The 16,214-nt window shown below is 42.5% G+C and overlaps 1 protein-coding gene across 2 annotated transcripts in view; it reads left to right on the top strand.

The window, feature by feature from the left end:
* Positions 1-13,494, top strand: part of ptprr (protein tyrosine phosphatase receptor type R) — a 20,015-nt gene extending 6,521 nt beyond the window's left edge. For both annotated transcript variants that reach the window (XM_086146443.1, XM_086146444.1), the window contains 14 exons: positions 1,133-1,246; positions 1,320-1,469; positions 1,559-1,666; positions 2,413-2,535; positions 2,894-3,012; positions 3,134-3,277; positions 6,841-7,030; positions 7,683-7,767; positions 8,764-8,843; positions 9,521-9,658; positions 9,847-9,957; positions 10,054-10,211; positions 10,297-10,410; positions 10,502-13,494. In XM_086146443.1, coding sequence (XP_086002569.1) covers positions 1,133-1,246; positions 1,320-1,469; positions 1,559-1,666; positions 2,413-2,535; positions 2,894-3,012; positions 3,134-3,277; positions 6,841-7,030; positions 7,683-7,767; positions 8,764-8,843; positions 9,521-9,658; positions 9,847-9,957; positions 10,054-10,211; positions 10,297-10,410; positions 10,502-10,595 — 1,728 coding nt within the window. In that variant the 3' untranslated portion in view covers positions 10,596-13,494. The remainder of the gene's footprint in view (positions 1-1,132; positions 1,247-1,319; positions 1,470-1,558; positions 1,667-2,412; positions 2,536-2,893; positions 3,013-3,133; positions 3,278-6,840; positions 7,031-7,682; positions 7,768-8,763; positions 8,844-9,520; positions 9,659-9,846; positions 9,958-10,053; positions 10,212-10,296; positions 10,411-10,501) is intronic.
* Positions 13,495-16,214: the final 2,720 nt, after the last annotated feature.

Below are 16,214 nucleotides of genomic sequence, written 5' to 3'. Positions count from 1 at the left end.
ATTAAGTGACAACAGAACATGTTTTTGTAGCCATTAGAGAGCAACCGACAAACACACACACACACACACACACACACACACACACATACACACACTGTATCATTTGTGTGTGTGTGTGTGTGTGTGTATTGACACATTGCTTGGTCCTAGGATGAGTAGTTGACCAGATACAATGCTGGAGGAAGGAGACCAGAGAGGAAGAGGAGGGTTGTGGGTGAAGGACAAGATGATGGGGGGATGAAAGGGGGATGAAGGGAGCACAGCTTCTGCTCCATCTACCAAGATGCGAATCTTCAGCAGGTGGAGGTGATGAAGATGATGCTGGTCACATGATCAGCTAGAAATCCTCTTGTTTCTCCTTCCCCTCTTTGATGTCTGGTTCTTCTATTTCTTTCTTTGATCCCTCTGTCTGATCTCTCTTGTGTAACTTCTTTTCTTTGATGAGATGAGATGAGAGATGAGATGAGAACAACTTTATTTATTCCGAAGGAAATTGTTGTGCCAGAGTTTCAAGTAAAAACATATCAGTAATTGATAATAGTAGAAAGGAGGAAGAATAAGAAATACAATGAAATATAAATTCTTAACTGTTAATTGTTAACTACAAAGATTTGAAGATTCCCTGTAGCTGAGGGAGGAGGAATTAAAAAGATGTCTATTTGATGTCTATTTCCTTATTTTTATTGATCAGTTTTATATTCTTGTTTTCTATGATCCATCCGTGTGATCCATCTCTATTTACTTCGATGATGTATTTTTCTTGTGATGTCTATTACCTTATTTTCATTGATCTGTTTTATTTCATTTTTTTCTATTCTATGATCTCTTTGTGTTACTTATTTGCTTCGATGTCTAGTTTCTTACTTTCAACGATGTGTTTTATTTTCTTGTTTTCTAGGATCTATCCATGTGATCCATCTCTATTTCTATACTTCATTTCTATGCATTTTTTTCTGTGATGTATATTTCCTCAGTTTCATTGATCTTTACCTGTTTTCTATGATCAATCTGTGTAATCTTTCGTCCTTGATGTCTGTTTTTTTCCTTTGATCTCTCTGTTTCCTTCTTTCTTATCATTTTTATAAGAATAAAAAAATAATAACAATTTGAATTGACATCATTTACCCCCCAGTACGTGGCCGTGGACGTGCGCAGGCTGAACGCCAGTCTTCTTCGTTGGTTCCGGGAGGGCGTGGCGGCGGCGCTGGGCGTCCCTGCATCTCGCGTGCACATCAACCGGCTCAATGTGAGTTCACCCGCTCGTCGACCGATCACCCGTCAATAGATCGATCCGTTGGATTCATCGGCGTCTTTTGCAGGAGGAGAAGAACGGCGTGGAGCTCTTTGTGTCGTCTGATTGGCCGGGAGCCTCGGAGCCCCTCCCAGCGGACGAGGTCATCCGGGCCCTGAATGTGCGCGTCCTTCATCGTCACCTGGGACACTTCGGCATCACGGACGTTTCTCCGGAGGTGCAGGCTCCGCCCACGCCTACATAAAATACATAATTGTGATCATGATGATGATGGTGTTGGTGGTGATGTGTTTTTTCGTAATGCAGAAGAACGTCCTCCAGGGGCAGCAGAGAGACCAGGTCTGGAGTCAGGAGGGCTTCTACGCCGTCGTCCTCTTCTTCACCGTCTTCGTCATCGTCATCACCTGTTTGATGGTAACATACTGCAACTAACACACACACATGCCGTCAAAAACACACTCAACGTCAGGAGAACCCGGTTTTAATCTGAGGAGAATGTATCAGAAGACCCCAAAAATATCCTGTTGCTTTCCCTTTAAAGCCTTCAATAGCATTGCATCCGGACTCTATTAAATTTCAACTATTTGCACAATGATTATGAAATATTAAAATCTTAATATATCAAATTTTCAATCATTAGTAATATCCAGGTTAAATCATGACAAGTGTATGTATTTATTACCACTTTGCTATGCTTTAATCACAACAATATTCCTGTGATATTATCATCTTTCGGGAAATACATCTTCATGCAACCCAAAGTTTCATTTTCTCGTGAAATATGATGAAAAAAAAACAAAATATAAAGAAAGCCTTTCTCAGTCTTCTCTTCTGTAGCTGCAGTGTCAGATTGAATCCACTAGAGGGCGCTGTGGTGCACAAATCTCACTCTGATTTTGTAACTCACCTTCTCAACAACCTTCAAATCGGAGAACTTTCCATTCTTTGACAAAAAAAATATTTTGAAGGGAAGTAGAATCAACACGAAGGCTTAAAATTAAGAAAAAAACAGCCTGAAAATAAGTGGAAATTATCTGATTGGGGGAAAGGGGGACCAATAAAGCTATTTATTCTGATAAGTAAGTTTCAATTCATAAATGACAATCTGTGGACGCGACCTTGAGATGACCTTGACGGCTGATCTTCACACTCGTCTCCAGGTTTTGTTCCGTCTCAAAGAGAAGGTCCAGGCTTCTGACAGACAGCTGAAAGCCCCGCCTCCCGACCGCCATCTGACCCCGACCGTCGCTCTAGACTCCGCCCAGAGGTTAAAGGTCACCAAGGTCAGGGCTCCATATTTATCTCTCTTACCTCTATAAATAATTTAAAATACAGTTCAGGTGAGGTAATTTTCCTGCTGTCCTGCAGGTGGTGTTTTTTTTTTCTCCAAAAAATTTACTTGTTTATTTGCTTATTTATTTTATGAACAAATAGGTACACAACAAATCTGTTAAGCCAAAAAAAAAAAAACATTAAAAAGAATACAACTAGAATACTCTCTATGTGCGTATAAACTTCCACACAAATATTAACACAATTTTCCAAATAAAGTTAATTTTTACTGCCTTCAGGTTTTGAAGTGTGGTCCTGTATTAATACCTCTCCTGCAGAAAGACTGATTTCCTTTTATGAATGCCTCAGGTGGTGTTGTCAGGAAGCATGGTCCAGGCTGAGCTCCCTCCACCTGCGACCACGCCCACTCCCCAGCAGCCAATCACAGCCTGCCGCCGCCTTGCTCCGCCCCTCGTCCCCGTGCACAGGTACGCCCGTTTGCCTTTCTCCGCCTCGCGTCGTGGCGAGACGCTGCAGTTCAAGGTTTGACCATCGGAGGGCAGCGTTTCTGCCAAATCGACTTTATCGAGTCTTGACCTCTCTCTTTAGCCCCGCCCCCAAGGACGATGTTTCCGTAGTCATCAGCAACAACCACAACACCGCGACCAGCGTTGCCCCGGTGACGGCCAATAACGAGCTGAAGCCTTGCCCCTCCCCCTTCAAGATGAAACCTGCTGCAGGCCTGCAAGAAAGGTGACATCATAATTACTACTTATTGTTAATAATAATTAATAACAAGTAGTTTGTTATTAGGCCGGTCTTCTCATGCACTTTCAGTGGCATTAATGGTGATACTGCCAGGAATTCTAGGAGCGGTTGCCACACTGATACTAGTAGTAGTAATACTGCTTATAGTTGTTGTATAAGTCGGTAATCTGACATATTTTCCAGACTGTTCAGTGCACCTGAATATAAGCTGCCCGGTTAAAAATAAACAAATGAATATGTGTACATATGTAGGCCGCAGGTGTCCATGTTATAATATGAGATATTTACACAGACCCATATATTTTTAGCTTTTAATTTAATAGATACCGATAATATCCACAAATACGTACTGACAAATTTGTCCTACTCCAGCTGATCGCTATCTTGGTCTTCCTCCCGCGCGCTAAAACCATCAAACTCGTCTGTTTCAGTGTCCAAAGTGAACAGCCTCAGAATTTCACGGTAATTTCATTGGTCCAATGTGACAAGGCTAAATGTTTTGGGGTTATGAAGCTTGTTAGCCCCGAAAAATTTGCCGCTTTTTAGCCGAAAAAAGTTGTGGCTTATAGTCAGGAAATTAGTGTATTCAGCAAAAGCAAATAATTATCTTAAAGCCCGTCGTAACTTCAAGTCATCATTGAGGACCGCCTGTACTAGTAACCATATTAGTACTACCAGTAACAGTACAGCTTATGTTGGGCTTACAACCAAGGATATCTGCAGTCGTAGACTTAGAACTGAAAGTTGGAAGGAAAATATTTGGAGTTTTACTGCAGTGGCAGCGCCCCCGTCATCTCGGTCATTAGGTATAAGGTGGTAATCTGAGCAATCTTAGATCTGTCTTTTCCTAGTCTTGGGCTTATGACAATATCAAACGTCAAGTTTATCAATCTTAACAATAACACGAACAATAGATGAGCTCTAACAAAGCCAAACATTCACCAGAGCGGAATTTGTCGGCGGTTCAGATAAACGGGAACGGCGAAGGTGTCCTGATCAGTGTTGATCGTCCAGAGCGAGGAGCGGACGGAGCAGATGAATAGCGATGGTGAAATAGCCGAGGCAACAAAGCTAACAATTGCTGAAAGAATCCACTTGAAGTCTGTAAAAAGTGACGCTGTAAGAGTCACAGCCTTTGTAAAATCTCAGTCTGAGACTAGGCTGAGACTAAAAACTCACAAAGAAGGTGTGAGATGATAGTTTTCCAGGAGTCTTTCCAAGTCTTTGGATGTACATGTAGCTTAAGCAGCAGTAGGAGATATCGTCACAGGTAGTAATACAAGCCATAGCTCTTGCAGCAGTGAAAGTGGCAGTATTTCTACTCAGAGGCGTAGTAACAATTGTTGCAGAGTAGCAACGGGAGTAATTCTAGTTTAGATTAGATTCAACTTTATTGCCATTACACATGTAACAGAGTCACGAAATGCAGTTAGCATCTAATCAGAGGTACAAACAGCAGAATTACATATGCGCAGGATGTACAGTATTTACAAATAAATGCAGTATTTACAGAATAAAGGCATTTTCTTTCTAGCGCAAGTAGAGGTGGATAAAATATGAGCAGAATATGTACCGCTAGTGCAAGTATGGCGGATAATTGTCACGTGCAGATAGGTAGTGATTAATATGATTAACAGTTGGCAATATATGGATGGAACTATAATTTACAAATGTCTTATACAGTAACTCTACAGAAGGGATGAACAAATACAGAATATACAGATGGAACAATAATTGTTTATATAATATCTCTATGTTATCCCTTCTGTAGAGTTCCAAATACAGATGTCTTAAGGAACTCTACAGAATGAATAATATAGAGATATTGAAGGCAATATGTTATAACCAGTTATACAGCTAGTAGTAGTGTTGGAGAGAGTTGTTACCATAGCAACGTCAGGAGGGGGCGTGGGATTTGATAGCTGGATGTCATTGTTAGAGACGCCCCCACACTTCCCCCACGTACGTGTGTGTGTGTGTGTGTTAGTGTGCGTGTGTGTGTGTGTGTGTCCAGGTCTCACAGGTGAAGCAGGATAAATAAATTCCATGTTTGTGAGGACGGAGGTGCTTCCTCCCTCTGTTCTGCTGCTCACCTTGAATCCCACGCCACCCCCATCCACCCCCACTCCGACCCCCCTGAAGTGAATTAAAAAGGACCAGGATGTCACTGAAGTGTTTTTGATGCCTGGGAATGAGGCAGGAAGAACAGCTAGCATCTGATTTAAGGGGGGGGCTGGAGATGTGGAAGTTCCCCTGTTGGAGCATGGAGGATGGAGAAGATCAAGAATGAGTCCATCAGAGGGGATACCAACATGTTAGATGTTCTGGAGATTAAAAAAAATCAGACTGAGATGGTTTGGATGGTGAAGATGGGTTGAAGGATGCTGAGGTTGGAGGTCAGATGTGGAAGATCTCCGTGAAGGGAGCAGTGCAAAGGAAAAAAACACCACAATTAAATATAATTAATATTTTTTAATGTTATTTTTTATGTATGTATGTATTTTTTTATGTTTTAAATGGTGAAAAATGGTTCATGAGATCGAAAAATAATTTAACTGAAAGTGTGAAAATGAAGTCAGTGGAAATCAAATCCGGCAAAAATAACAGAAAAATCACAGATACCATGAAAGTCAGATGTGCCCTTCAGACGACCTTCAGACTCGCTGTTTTTTAGACATGCAATGTCTCACAGTCCAATATATTTTCCAAAACAAAAAACGTAAGAATAATGGATTCAATTGTTGGCGAGTCACTTAATAAATCGACGTCTGGGAGCGGTTTTGTAACCGGAGAAGGAAAAACAACTTTATCTGCTCGTCAAACCCGCGTATGTGTGTGTGTGTGTGTGTGTGTGGGGGCGTTTGTGTGTGTGTGTGAGAGGGAGAGTGAGACTCTGGAAGGCGGCCAATCAGCAATCAGACGAACAGGAAGTAGCAGCATCCTGAAGAGGAAGCGTCCGACACGTAGCACCATGAGGGGCCTTGTCGTCTTCACACTCTCGGGCCACCATTTGACAATCCAGTCCAAGAGGATGCTCAGTGAATTCACTCATCAATCACTGTCACCCCGTCATCAACTGTTTATTACGACGACAGAGGGTGAAAAGCAAATAACCCGGCGTCCTCCATCTTTCACTGCTTTGGATCGCTTTCATTCTGTTGCAGCCAAATCTCACTCACACATTCACAAACACCAATAATTGGGGAATAAACCTGCAGTTACGTGTCTTTCCAAGACAAAGAAGCGATTAACCAATTATAACTGGTTTGATCATTTGATGTTTGATTAATTCTGTTCATAAAACCATGATAAGATAATCAAATTTATTTTTTACAGCTTTGGTCAAAGTGTACGGCTTGTCTTACTGTGTTGCAGAATGACCAAAAAAAACAAAAAAAAATCGACAAAAACTAAGAAAAAGATGTAGTCCTCATTTGGGGACAATAATATTTCCAGCATTTATTCTTAATAATATATGATAACATAGTAATGACTTTTTATTAATGGCCTGATAGAAAAAGTAACCGATCCTTCTCTTCATCGACCAGACGAGGCTCCAACGTGTCGCTGGTGCTCGACATGTCGGTGCTCGGATCCGTGGAGCCGCTCAGCGTCGCCGTGGTGACGCCAAGGGAGGCGGCGGCGCGAGAGTACCTGCTAGCTGCGGGTCGGCCAATGACGCGGCAGCAGCTCCGTGACATCACCAACCACACCCATAAGCTACACGCCGAGTTTGCGGTGAGTGATGCTTAAAGTAATCGGGATGAATTTATTATGTTTTTGTTTATATGTCTGTACGGTGTGCTTGAGTGATGAATAAGACGTTTTAAATAAAATTAATTTTTATTTTATTATTAATGTTATTATGTGAATGAGCATGCGAATGGTTATTTATGGGTCTTTTTCCCCATTAAAATGAAACAATTAATAAATGTGCATTAATTGCGATTAATATACTATTCGTTTGAAAGCATATGTGTGTGTGTGTGTGTGTGTGTGCGTGTGTGTGAGCGTGTTTATGTTTATGCATTTAAAAGCACTCCCAGGTTTCTGATCTAGTTAGTTCATAAATTCAGTAAAACAAACAAATGAAAGTCAGAGGGAATCTGAGGACACGACCCCGGAAACAACCAACAATAACAAAATACAAACGGTTGGACGATTAACAGACCGACAGTAAACAATCGGACAATAAACAATCAGACACCTCCTCTCCTTCACCCGGAAGTCATGTCAATTGACAGGAAAAGGCAAGAAGTGTATTGAAGGAAGGCATGAATTTATCAAAACTGAAGAATAATATCCGTTTAATTCTGCATGAGTTTTATTCCTCTTTCTTCTTTTTCATCCTCCTCATTTTCCTCATCGTTCTCGTCTTCCTCCGTCTCAGGAAATCCCCATGAACTTCATCGACCCTAAGGAGCTGGACGTCCCCAACCACGGCACCAAGAACCGCTACAAGACCATCCTGCCCAGTGAGTGCCTGGTCGCTAGGCAACCAACCTCAACTCCCCATCCCCACCCTACCAACTTCCTGTCCGGGCAGGAAGCCGCGCTCTAGTGTGGGAGTGTCCAGGGGTCAAAGGGCAGTGAGGGCGACACACTGGACAGCGTGTTCTCTTAGTGACACGTTATATAACGCATGATTTAAGGGGGGGGGGTCCTTCTTCCCATCCTCACCTCCGACACACTGTCTCCAGGCCAGCAGGGGGCGCTGTTGCTTCTCAGTGCTCAGCCAAAACAGTCATTGATAACAATAATTAATCAATAACCAAAATTAGATGAATGATATATACAGTATACCCTTGTTTTTCGCGGGGGTTACGTTCCAAAAGGAACCCGTGATGGGCAAAATCCGTGAAGTAGAAACCTTTTTTTGTTTTTTTTTTATAATTATTATATGATTAAATACTCTATTGTACATTGCTGCTGTTGTCCTTATGTTTTTTTCTTCCTTCTTTATGGAACGAACGGAAGATTAATTAACTCAATAATGCTGACCTACAGCCACATAGCTTTTACCTTCCCTTAGCATGTCCAGAAGTTTAACTTTATCTGCGATAGATAGCATCTTCCGCTGCCTTTCGGGCCCTGCCGCAGGTGCTTTTGTCGGTCCAGAGCGTTTTGTCAACATTATAGGTTTTAGAGAAACTCGAAATTGCAAGAGAATTTGCACGTACATAATGTAAATTTGGCAAGCTGTTTTATGTACGTGTACATGTTAAACTGCAACATTATTGACACACAGGTAGAGAAGAAGCGGAGTGACTTTTATAGCCAATCAGAATGCAGAACACAATGCACGGTGCAAATCCGTGAAGTAGCGAAAACGTGAAAAGTAAACCGCGTTATAGCGAGGGATCACTGCAATGAAATTACCGATTCATTTCGCTCATCTTCTCTCCTGTCCTGTCTCATCCTCTCCTCTTCCCTTTTCCTCTCCACCTATTTCCTCTCCTCTCCTCCCCTAGACCCTCACTCCAGGGTCATCCTGAAGTCCAAAAGCTGCAACGACCTGCTGAGCTCCTACATCAACGCCAACTATATCCGCGTAACTGACACACACACACACACACATTCAGATGCTTCTGAAATTTTCCAGACACTTAGACTCCATTTGCCAGGTCCGTTTGCCAGGACCACACCTGAGACCTGGAATAGAAATCAGTGGGATTTCCAGGTGCACCTGAATGCACCGCTTCCTGCTCTCTGGGGTGTTTTTAGTGCGGCAAAGCGATGAAGAGCCGGGCGCTCCTCTTCATCACTTCATCAAACTAAATAAAGCCGGAGGACCTCCGGGCCTCCGATATTATCGCCTCACATACCAGGAATGTCAGGTTTTCTTCTGGTTTCCTCCCGTAGAAACACAAAGGCAGTGAAAGTCGCTAATGTCGCTCTCAGACTCCAAACACAATAGAGTCTTTCCTGCCAGGAAGCGCCGGCCTTCGGGCTGCATGGAACGCCAGGAGCTGTTTACATTCTTCGGCCTATTTACAGAACGTGGAGTTCTCCGCGCCGCGGGGTCGACGGGGGCCGCCGGCGCAGTGTCGGAATCGGCGAGAAAGTTTACCTGAGAGAAAGGACTGTGACCCAGAAAGCGAGAAACCATCAGCTTGAAAAATAAATCTCTATGAATAAAAGAAATAAGCTGTTAAGGATACGTAAAGAAATCAAGAAGATGAAATACAGCCTCCTCGTGACCCTCTCTTCTGATTGGCTGGTGCACAGGGTTACCAGGGTGACGAGAGGGCCTTCGTCGCCACGCAGGGCCCCATGGTGAACACTGTGAACGACTTCTGGCGAATGGCGTGGCAGGAGGAGGCGTCCGTCGTCGTCATGATCACCAAGCTGAAGGAGAAGAACGAGGTCAGGCCCGGGGGTCAAAGGTCAACTGGGGCGTTCACGAGAATGACCTGAAAAAAAACAGCCAATCATGAGCAAGACAATGACACTTTTGAATATTATTATCACTAAAAACCTACCTGAACTTAAATAAAACAGGATAACATAGTGATGACCGGGGTGTGTGTTTGTGTTTGTGTGTTTGCGTGTAGAAGTGTGTGCTGTACTGGCCTGAGAAAAGGGGGATCTACGGGAAGGTGGAGGTGATGGTGAACGACGTGCGAGAGAGCGAACACTACACGTGCCGCAGCCTCACACTCAAGGTGTGACACACACACACACACACCTTCCGCTGACAGCCACTCACTCGGACACAGGTCTAACTGTGTGTGTGTGTGTGTGTGTGTTTTTGTGAGAAGTGCGGGAACCAAACCAGGGAGCTGCAGCATTATTGGTACACATCGTGGCCCGACCATAAGACCCCTGAGTCGGCGCTGCCGCTTCTGCAGCTGATGGCCGACGTGGAGGCGGACCGACGGTCGTCCGGCGCCAGCGGCCCGGTGATCGTCCACTGCAGGTACGGAGAGCGGGAGGGACCTAACAAGAACCAAAATTATGGCGAAAAAAAATCTGAGCTGAACGCTAACGCCCTGTGTTTGCAGCGCCGGGATCGGTCGGACGGGCTGCTTCATCGCCACGACGATTGGCTGCCAGCAGCTGCGGCAGGAGGGGCTGGTCGACATCCTGAGCATCACCTGCCGCCTCCGAGCAGACAGGTGACGTCTTTGGTTTTCCGACAGCGGACCCCGATCTTGCATTAAGATCTACAACGATAATGAATGTAATCTGACTTTCTGTGACGCTCAGAGGTGGGATGATCCAGACGGGCGAGCAGTACGAGTTCGTGCACCACGCCGTCAGCCTGTACGAGGCCCGCCTCTCAGCGGATACCGGCCAATGAGACGCAGACGCGTCTCCACCTCTCACGCCGGGTGGTTTCCGGAGGACGTCGTTGGCGGGTGGATGGCGAGGACTGTTGTGGGCGGAGTCAAGTGAAGGAAAGAGGAAAGTATTTTTCAGAAACACCGTGTCCCTTCTTCTTCTTCTTCTTCTTCTGCTGCTCTGCGAGCCGTGGAACGCCGTCCTCAGCTGGATGGACTTCCTGTTACCTCCTGACCGTCTGAACGTAGAAACCGTTTTAGCCGACGAACTGAAACGGATCGTTTGTGCGACTTAGTCGTAGAGAACTTTTAACGTTTTGCTGTAACGTGGAAAACGACTGTTAGCTGTCTGTTCGGGTGTCCTGTCCCGACAGAGTCCTCACTCGCCGTTCGTCTCGCCGTCTAAACGTGTTATTACACTGTTATTGCTGTTGGTGTCTTAGTAGCCACACGTGTTTTGGCGGCATTACCGTGTTTTCACTCTTGGGCGAATAAATTCAGCTTTTGACCCGTAGAGCAGATCTTGACCACAGCTGGACTACTAATATTCACAAATTAGGGGAAAAATTGATTGAATTTGCTTTAGGAACTGATGGCATAATTTGGGTGTAAAAATATCTATTAAGAGAATCAGCCAGAACGACAGATGTTGCTAACGGCTCATACAAAACGATATAACGATATATCACAAAACGATATATCAATGTCTGCTGTCGTCAGGATCCAAGTCTCTGGGAACAAAAACATCCATCCAATCAGAATCCAACATCTTTGCAACATCGTGCAGCTGGAAACGTAGACGCAAAACTGCCCCCAAATTTTAACGTTTAAAATATCAACACACACCACCGACACGCATCGCATTAGTACCAACGAACCCACGTTTGTTTCAAGACGGTGCAGCGTGTTTGTCGCTGATTCAGGCGATGTTATGCTAACAAGCTTTTTTCTTTGTTAGTTTGCTCCGGCAAGTGGCAAAGCTTCCCACGGCGATCAAATGTTTAGATCCAGCAAACTGAAAGAGACCAAATTGTTCATCGTTTTTAATCAGAAAACCTCAGTGGAGTTCCAACATTCCGGAAAGTCAAAGCAACGGAGGCTAGCTAACACGGGCTAACACCAGCTAGCCGTGGTGAAAGTAAACTATGTTGCTTCATACCAAAAAAATGTGAACGTGTTTCCCGGTGCGACCGTCTCATTCTGTACATTCTGTTACATCGTGACTTATTTTGGTGATTCAGAGTAATAACTTTATTTTTATACGGTTCCTTTTTTTAATATTTACCGGCGTGTTTAGCAGCGCTCTGCCGTCGGTGGGTTTCCGCTCCTGGTTCAAACCTCGTCATCTCTGATCCAGGCCGGACAGGCGCCACATGGGATCGCGGGTGATGGAGCAATATTTGAATACAATCCAACAACGCTTGAGAGAAAATTTGTGTTTCTACATGGACTGCCCTGATCCGGCAGAAACCAGACCATAATCCCAACCAGAAAACTCTTCCGGTAAGCTGGAAATGTTTTTTCGGACCTGTCTTTTCAAATTCACCCTGGTTGCTTGGGATCAGTGGGACCAAAATCAACACACATTTCCGAAAAGACCTGAATATTAGCAGGGTATCGCCTGAAAATGATGTCGTTAGGAGACGAAAACAGTTATTGTTATTATTATTTACAATGATGATAAATTCCCTTCAAAATTAACAAGAAACTGTTTGATTAAAAAACTTTTGTTGCCATTAACAAAACGTTTGCTTTTAATGAACAGGGGATTATATGAGTTACAAAATAGTTACCTAGACAACGTAAAGAATTATTCTTTGAAAATTTGATGCAAAATCCCGACCGCTACTTTGAAACTGCCAGAAAATTAGCAAGAAATAATAAGCATCCAAAAGGAGATGAGACACTTAACCTGGACCTGTCAGGGTTAGGGTCCTGATGTTGATCTGCCAGGATCCTGATCTGGTTGAGGAGATACGAGGTTTTTCCAGGGAAGCCGGTGATGAAGAACACAGAAGCTAAGGTGCTGACTGATTAAGCATTAGCTTCACATCAGAGTGCTACCAACCCCATCGTGGGCAGTGACCTTTGACCCCATAGACCTCCGACAATGATGTCCTGCTGCGAAATCTGGAGTCATGCGATCTTTTTAATGAAATATAGGAGACACTTTAAGCGATAGGTCTTTTTTTAATTTCCTTTCTTTTTCTTGTGGCACCTGCTCCTAACTTCATCACCCATCTGGACTTCATCATCCACCTTCCACCACAGTCCAAACTCACAGGCACCAAGATTCAGACCACTGTTGTCAACACACCGTGGTGATTTTTATTAGAATATGAACGTTCTTGAGAAGTTAGAATGAAATGATCCACAAGAAGTGATCTGAAATAGAATTAAATATCTGAAAATCCATCACTCTAATCGGTTAGAAAATCTTTAAAAATTTGCCAGAGTTTATTTGAAAATTACCAAACAATTCCTCAAAAATGGCCTATAAGTAAGATACTATTTTGCTAGACAATAAAACCTTTAAGTATTTAAAAAAGAAATAAAGGGAGCAGTGCGTAACCGCCGCTTTGTCCTGAAGAGGCAGTGAACGTCAGCCCAAGACTAAGAATCGTTCATGGAGTTTTAATGTATTACTCATCAACTTGAATGTTGTGCTAGTCCAGATTATTAACCTCTTATCTACTCTTTCTCTCTCCCTCTCTCTCTATCTATCTATATATATATATATACAGTATATACACGCATATTACCTGTAATCTGTATATAAAGCACTATTCTTGTTGGGGTTTGATACTCGGATTATATCCAAACCCGGAGGACGTTTGTTTTAGATCTGGGGCCGTTACCCCTGGGACGGAGGCACTGATGGGCATCCTGTTGGCACAGTATTAAACTTTTTCAAAACAAGCTGCGTTTTTCTCTTCTTTAAGTTCTGTAAAATCTCTGCAAGAGGCCAGAACCTCTGAAGATGATATCGTTTTGGCATCAGAGCTCATCCTGGACACGACAACAGTCCAGAACTTATTTCTCGCAGGGATGCTGAGGCCTATGGTGAACGGTGCTAAATTTGAAGTGTTGAATTTGTTTGAATTTAAAGTTAACTAAAGGTTGAACAGTGACGGATACATTTGAGTATGAAAGTATGAAGATCCACCTAGAACATCTAAAGCACATTTAAGGCTGCAGATGGCCTGTAATTCTTGGAAAGAGGTGCCTGAACATTTTGCATAGAGGAAGATACATCATCTTTAGCTTATTCTAACCTCCTGGACAATGGCCTCATTCAGGATGAGTTTCTTGTAATGAATGATTGTTATAAAAAATATTACTGTTGTTTTTCCTAACTCCTGTTGATACTCCTCAATGCTTATGCTAACATGAATGAAACATTACTGATGAGCAATGCTAACACCAACAGTTAGACCTGGTGGATCATCTGTGAAATATTTTCTAATTAAAGGGTAAACAAGTCCATAATTAATTGTAGATGCACATCAATGAAATATTTCTCATTAATAATCAGCAAAATCATCCTTACAATCATCTTATTTTGTTCTTATGTTAGCATCTGCTTAGGACAATCTACAAATCATGCTATTGATGACTTGGCATCTATTAGCCCTCTTACCAAATGTTTTAAAACAACGACAATAATGTTATTTTTAAAAACAGGGTAAAGCCAATCCAATTAAATGTTGAAAAAAATTGAGTCCTAATTTCATGGAGTGTTTTTTTTTTTTTTTTTTTTTTTACATTCTGTCAAAATGTTGTCAGAATGAGCGGAATCCCCTCAAGCTGAGGTCTGATTACTGAACTGTCAGCCGCTGGAGAATTGGAGTCGGCGGACGTCAATACAAACCCTCAAGGAAACTGAAGGTAAAAATTCACATCGCCATGGAGGAATTGATCCATTTCAGAGCTCCCGTGCTGCGAGAAAACGTGAAAAATCACTTTAGGTAGATTAAATGTGTAAGTCGGTGTAACCGGAAGTAGCACGCTAGCTACATCACAATATTAGCGCTGCTAACTGAACTAGCTTGATCCGCAGTCTAAATTCAGCCTTCCCGAGATGGCGTAACTCGCCGTTTTTCGGTCGGTTTATAATTCTCACAGTCCTTCGAGTTGAAAAGAACCGTTGCTGTTACTTTGACGATATCAACTGTTATATGTTCGAGGTCGTAATTTTGTCGCAATCTGAGGCTAACAGCTATGCGAAGCTAACCGTTAACGGGTAGAAATAAGCGAGCAGGGAGGAGCTAGCAGAAAGGGATGGGAAGGCGAAGACTAATTGGAACTTTAAAAGCGATTAAATATAATAAAATGTAATTAATTGTATTGTATTACCCGTATTACTTTGCTGTTTCGGATGTGAAAGTGAATATTTCAAGCTTTTAAAGCTTTTCAGATACATTAAAGATGTGATAATTCTAATATTTCATCTTCATATTACTTCGTTTTGGAATCATGTCTTTGCCATTTTCTTGTTAAAATAAACTTTTGTTGCTTAGTTTCTCTCATTTGTTTTATAGCCTTTTTGTTATGTTTGATTATTCCATGACAGACCTGGTAGATGCTTCAAAATTTGAAGTGGATTTTCATCTTTTGAGTTCTAATGTATGGTTTTATAATGGGTTAAAAGATCGCCATGTGAAGATTCTTCTTTTTAATCTTTTTTTTAAACTGACCTATGAGTATTGTTTAAACACAGTGGTTCTCAATGTCATATGTAATAACACGTTTTAGGTGAGAGTCACCAGGAATAAACAATGACAAATAATCTCCAGCCTTCCTGGTGGTTCCCCTCTGGCAAACCTGAGGTGAAATGTCGGTCCGGTGAGTCGGAGGTCGGACTGAAGCCGCCACCATAATAAATTCCTCGAAACTCGGTGAGTAACCCTGTAGGACAGATGGAGGGAGAGAGGGAGGGAGGCAGGAAGGAAGGAAAGAGGTGTGGATAACTAAATGTAGCGCTGACCAACTCAAACAAAAGCACTTTGGCCTTTAACTCCAGGCCGCACAAAGAAAAAAAAAAAGACCAGCCCAAAAGGCCTTTGTGGGCCTCAGATCCATCAGATACAATAAACCTGTCAGAATACACTTGTCACTTGGATGGGAAACGTCTTGTACCGCCCAGTACAGAAAAGAAGAAGCCCTGAGTCGCTGGGAATGGTTGGGGAAATGTTAAAATGATGATTCCCCAAATCGCGGATACTGAAAATGACCTGACAGTCGGCACAAAAAACACGCAGCAAAGAACCTGAAATAAAATGACATGTTTTACTCTTAATCTCAAAGATAACTAAGAAAAAAAATGTCCAATAATTAAAATAAACTAATTTTATTAAAATAATTAAACACTTCTGATGTTCAGGGAATCCGCATATTCTATTTGTTTACTGAGGGAAAACCGGAAGCCTCGATGTTAAACTTTTTTTTGTCTTCTCTTACTTATTCCCTCAACTCATTTCCAGTAGTTTCATATCCCAGGTGATTTAAAAAAAAAATTAAAAACTCCAATGTATTTTTGAGAGTTTTCTCAGATCATTTTCCTCCTTATTTTCAGCGAGTGAGTCTCATTTAAATATAATTTAAAATGAAATTTCAGGTCACAGAATCTCAGGTAGCTT

Source organism: Fistularia commersonii, chromosome 5 (assembly GCF_037954325.1).
Source record: "Fistularia commersonii isolate RoL2024-O1a breed Wild chromosome 5, RoL_Fcom_v1.0, whole genome shotgun sequence".
NCBI lineage: Eukaryota > Metazoa > Chordata > Actinopteri > Syngnathiformes > Fistulariidae > Fistularia > Fistularia commersonii.
The sequence above is the reverse complement of the archived record's forward strand: the minus strand, read 5'-3'. Positions and strand labels throughout refer to the sequence as shown.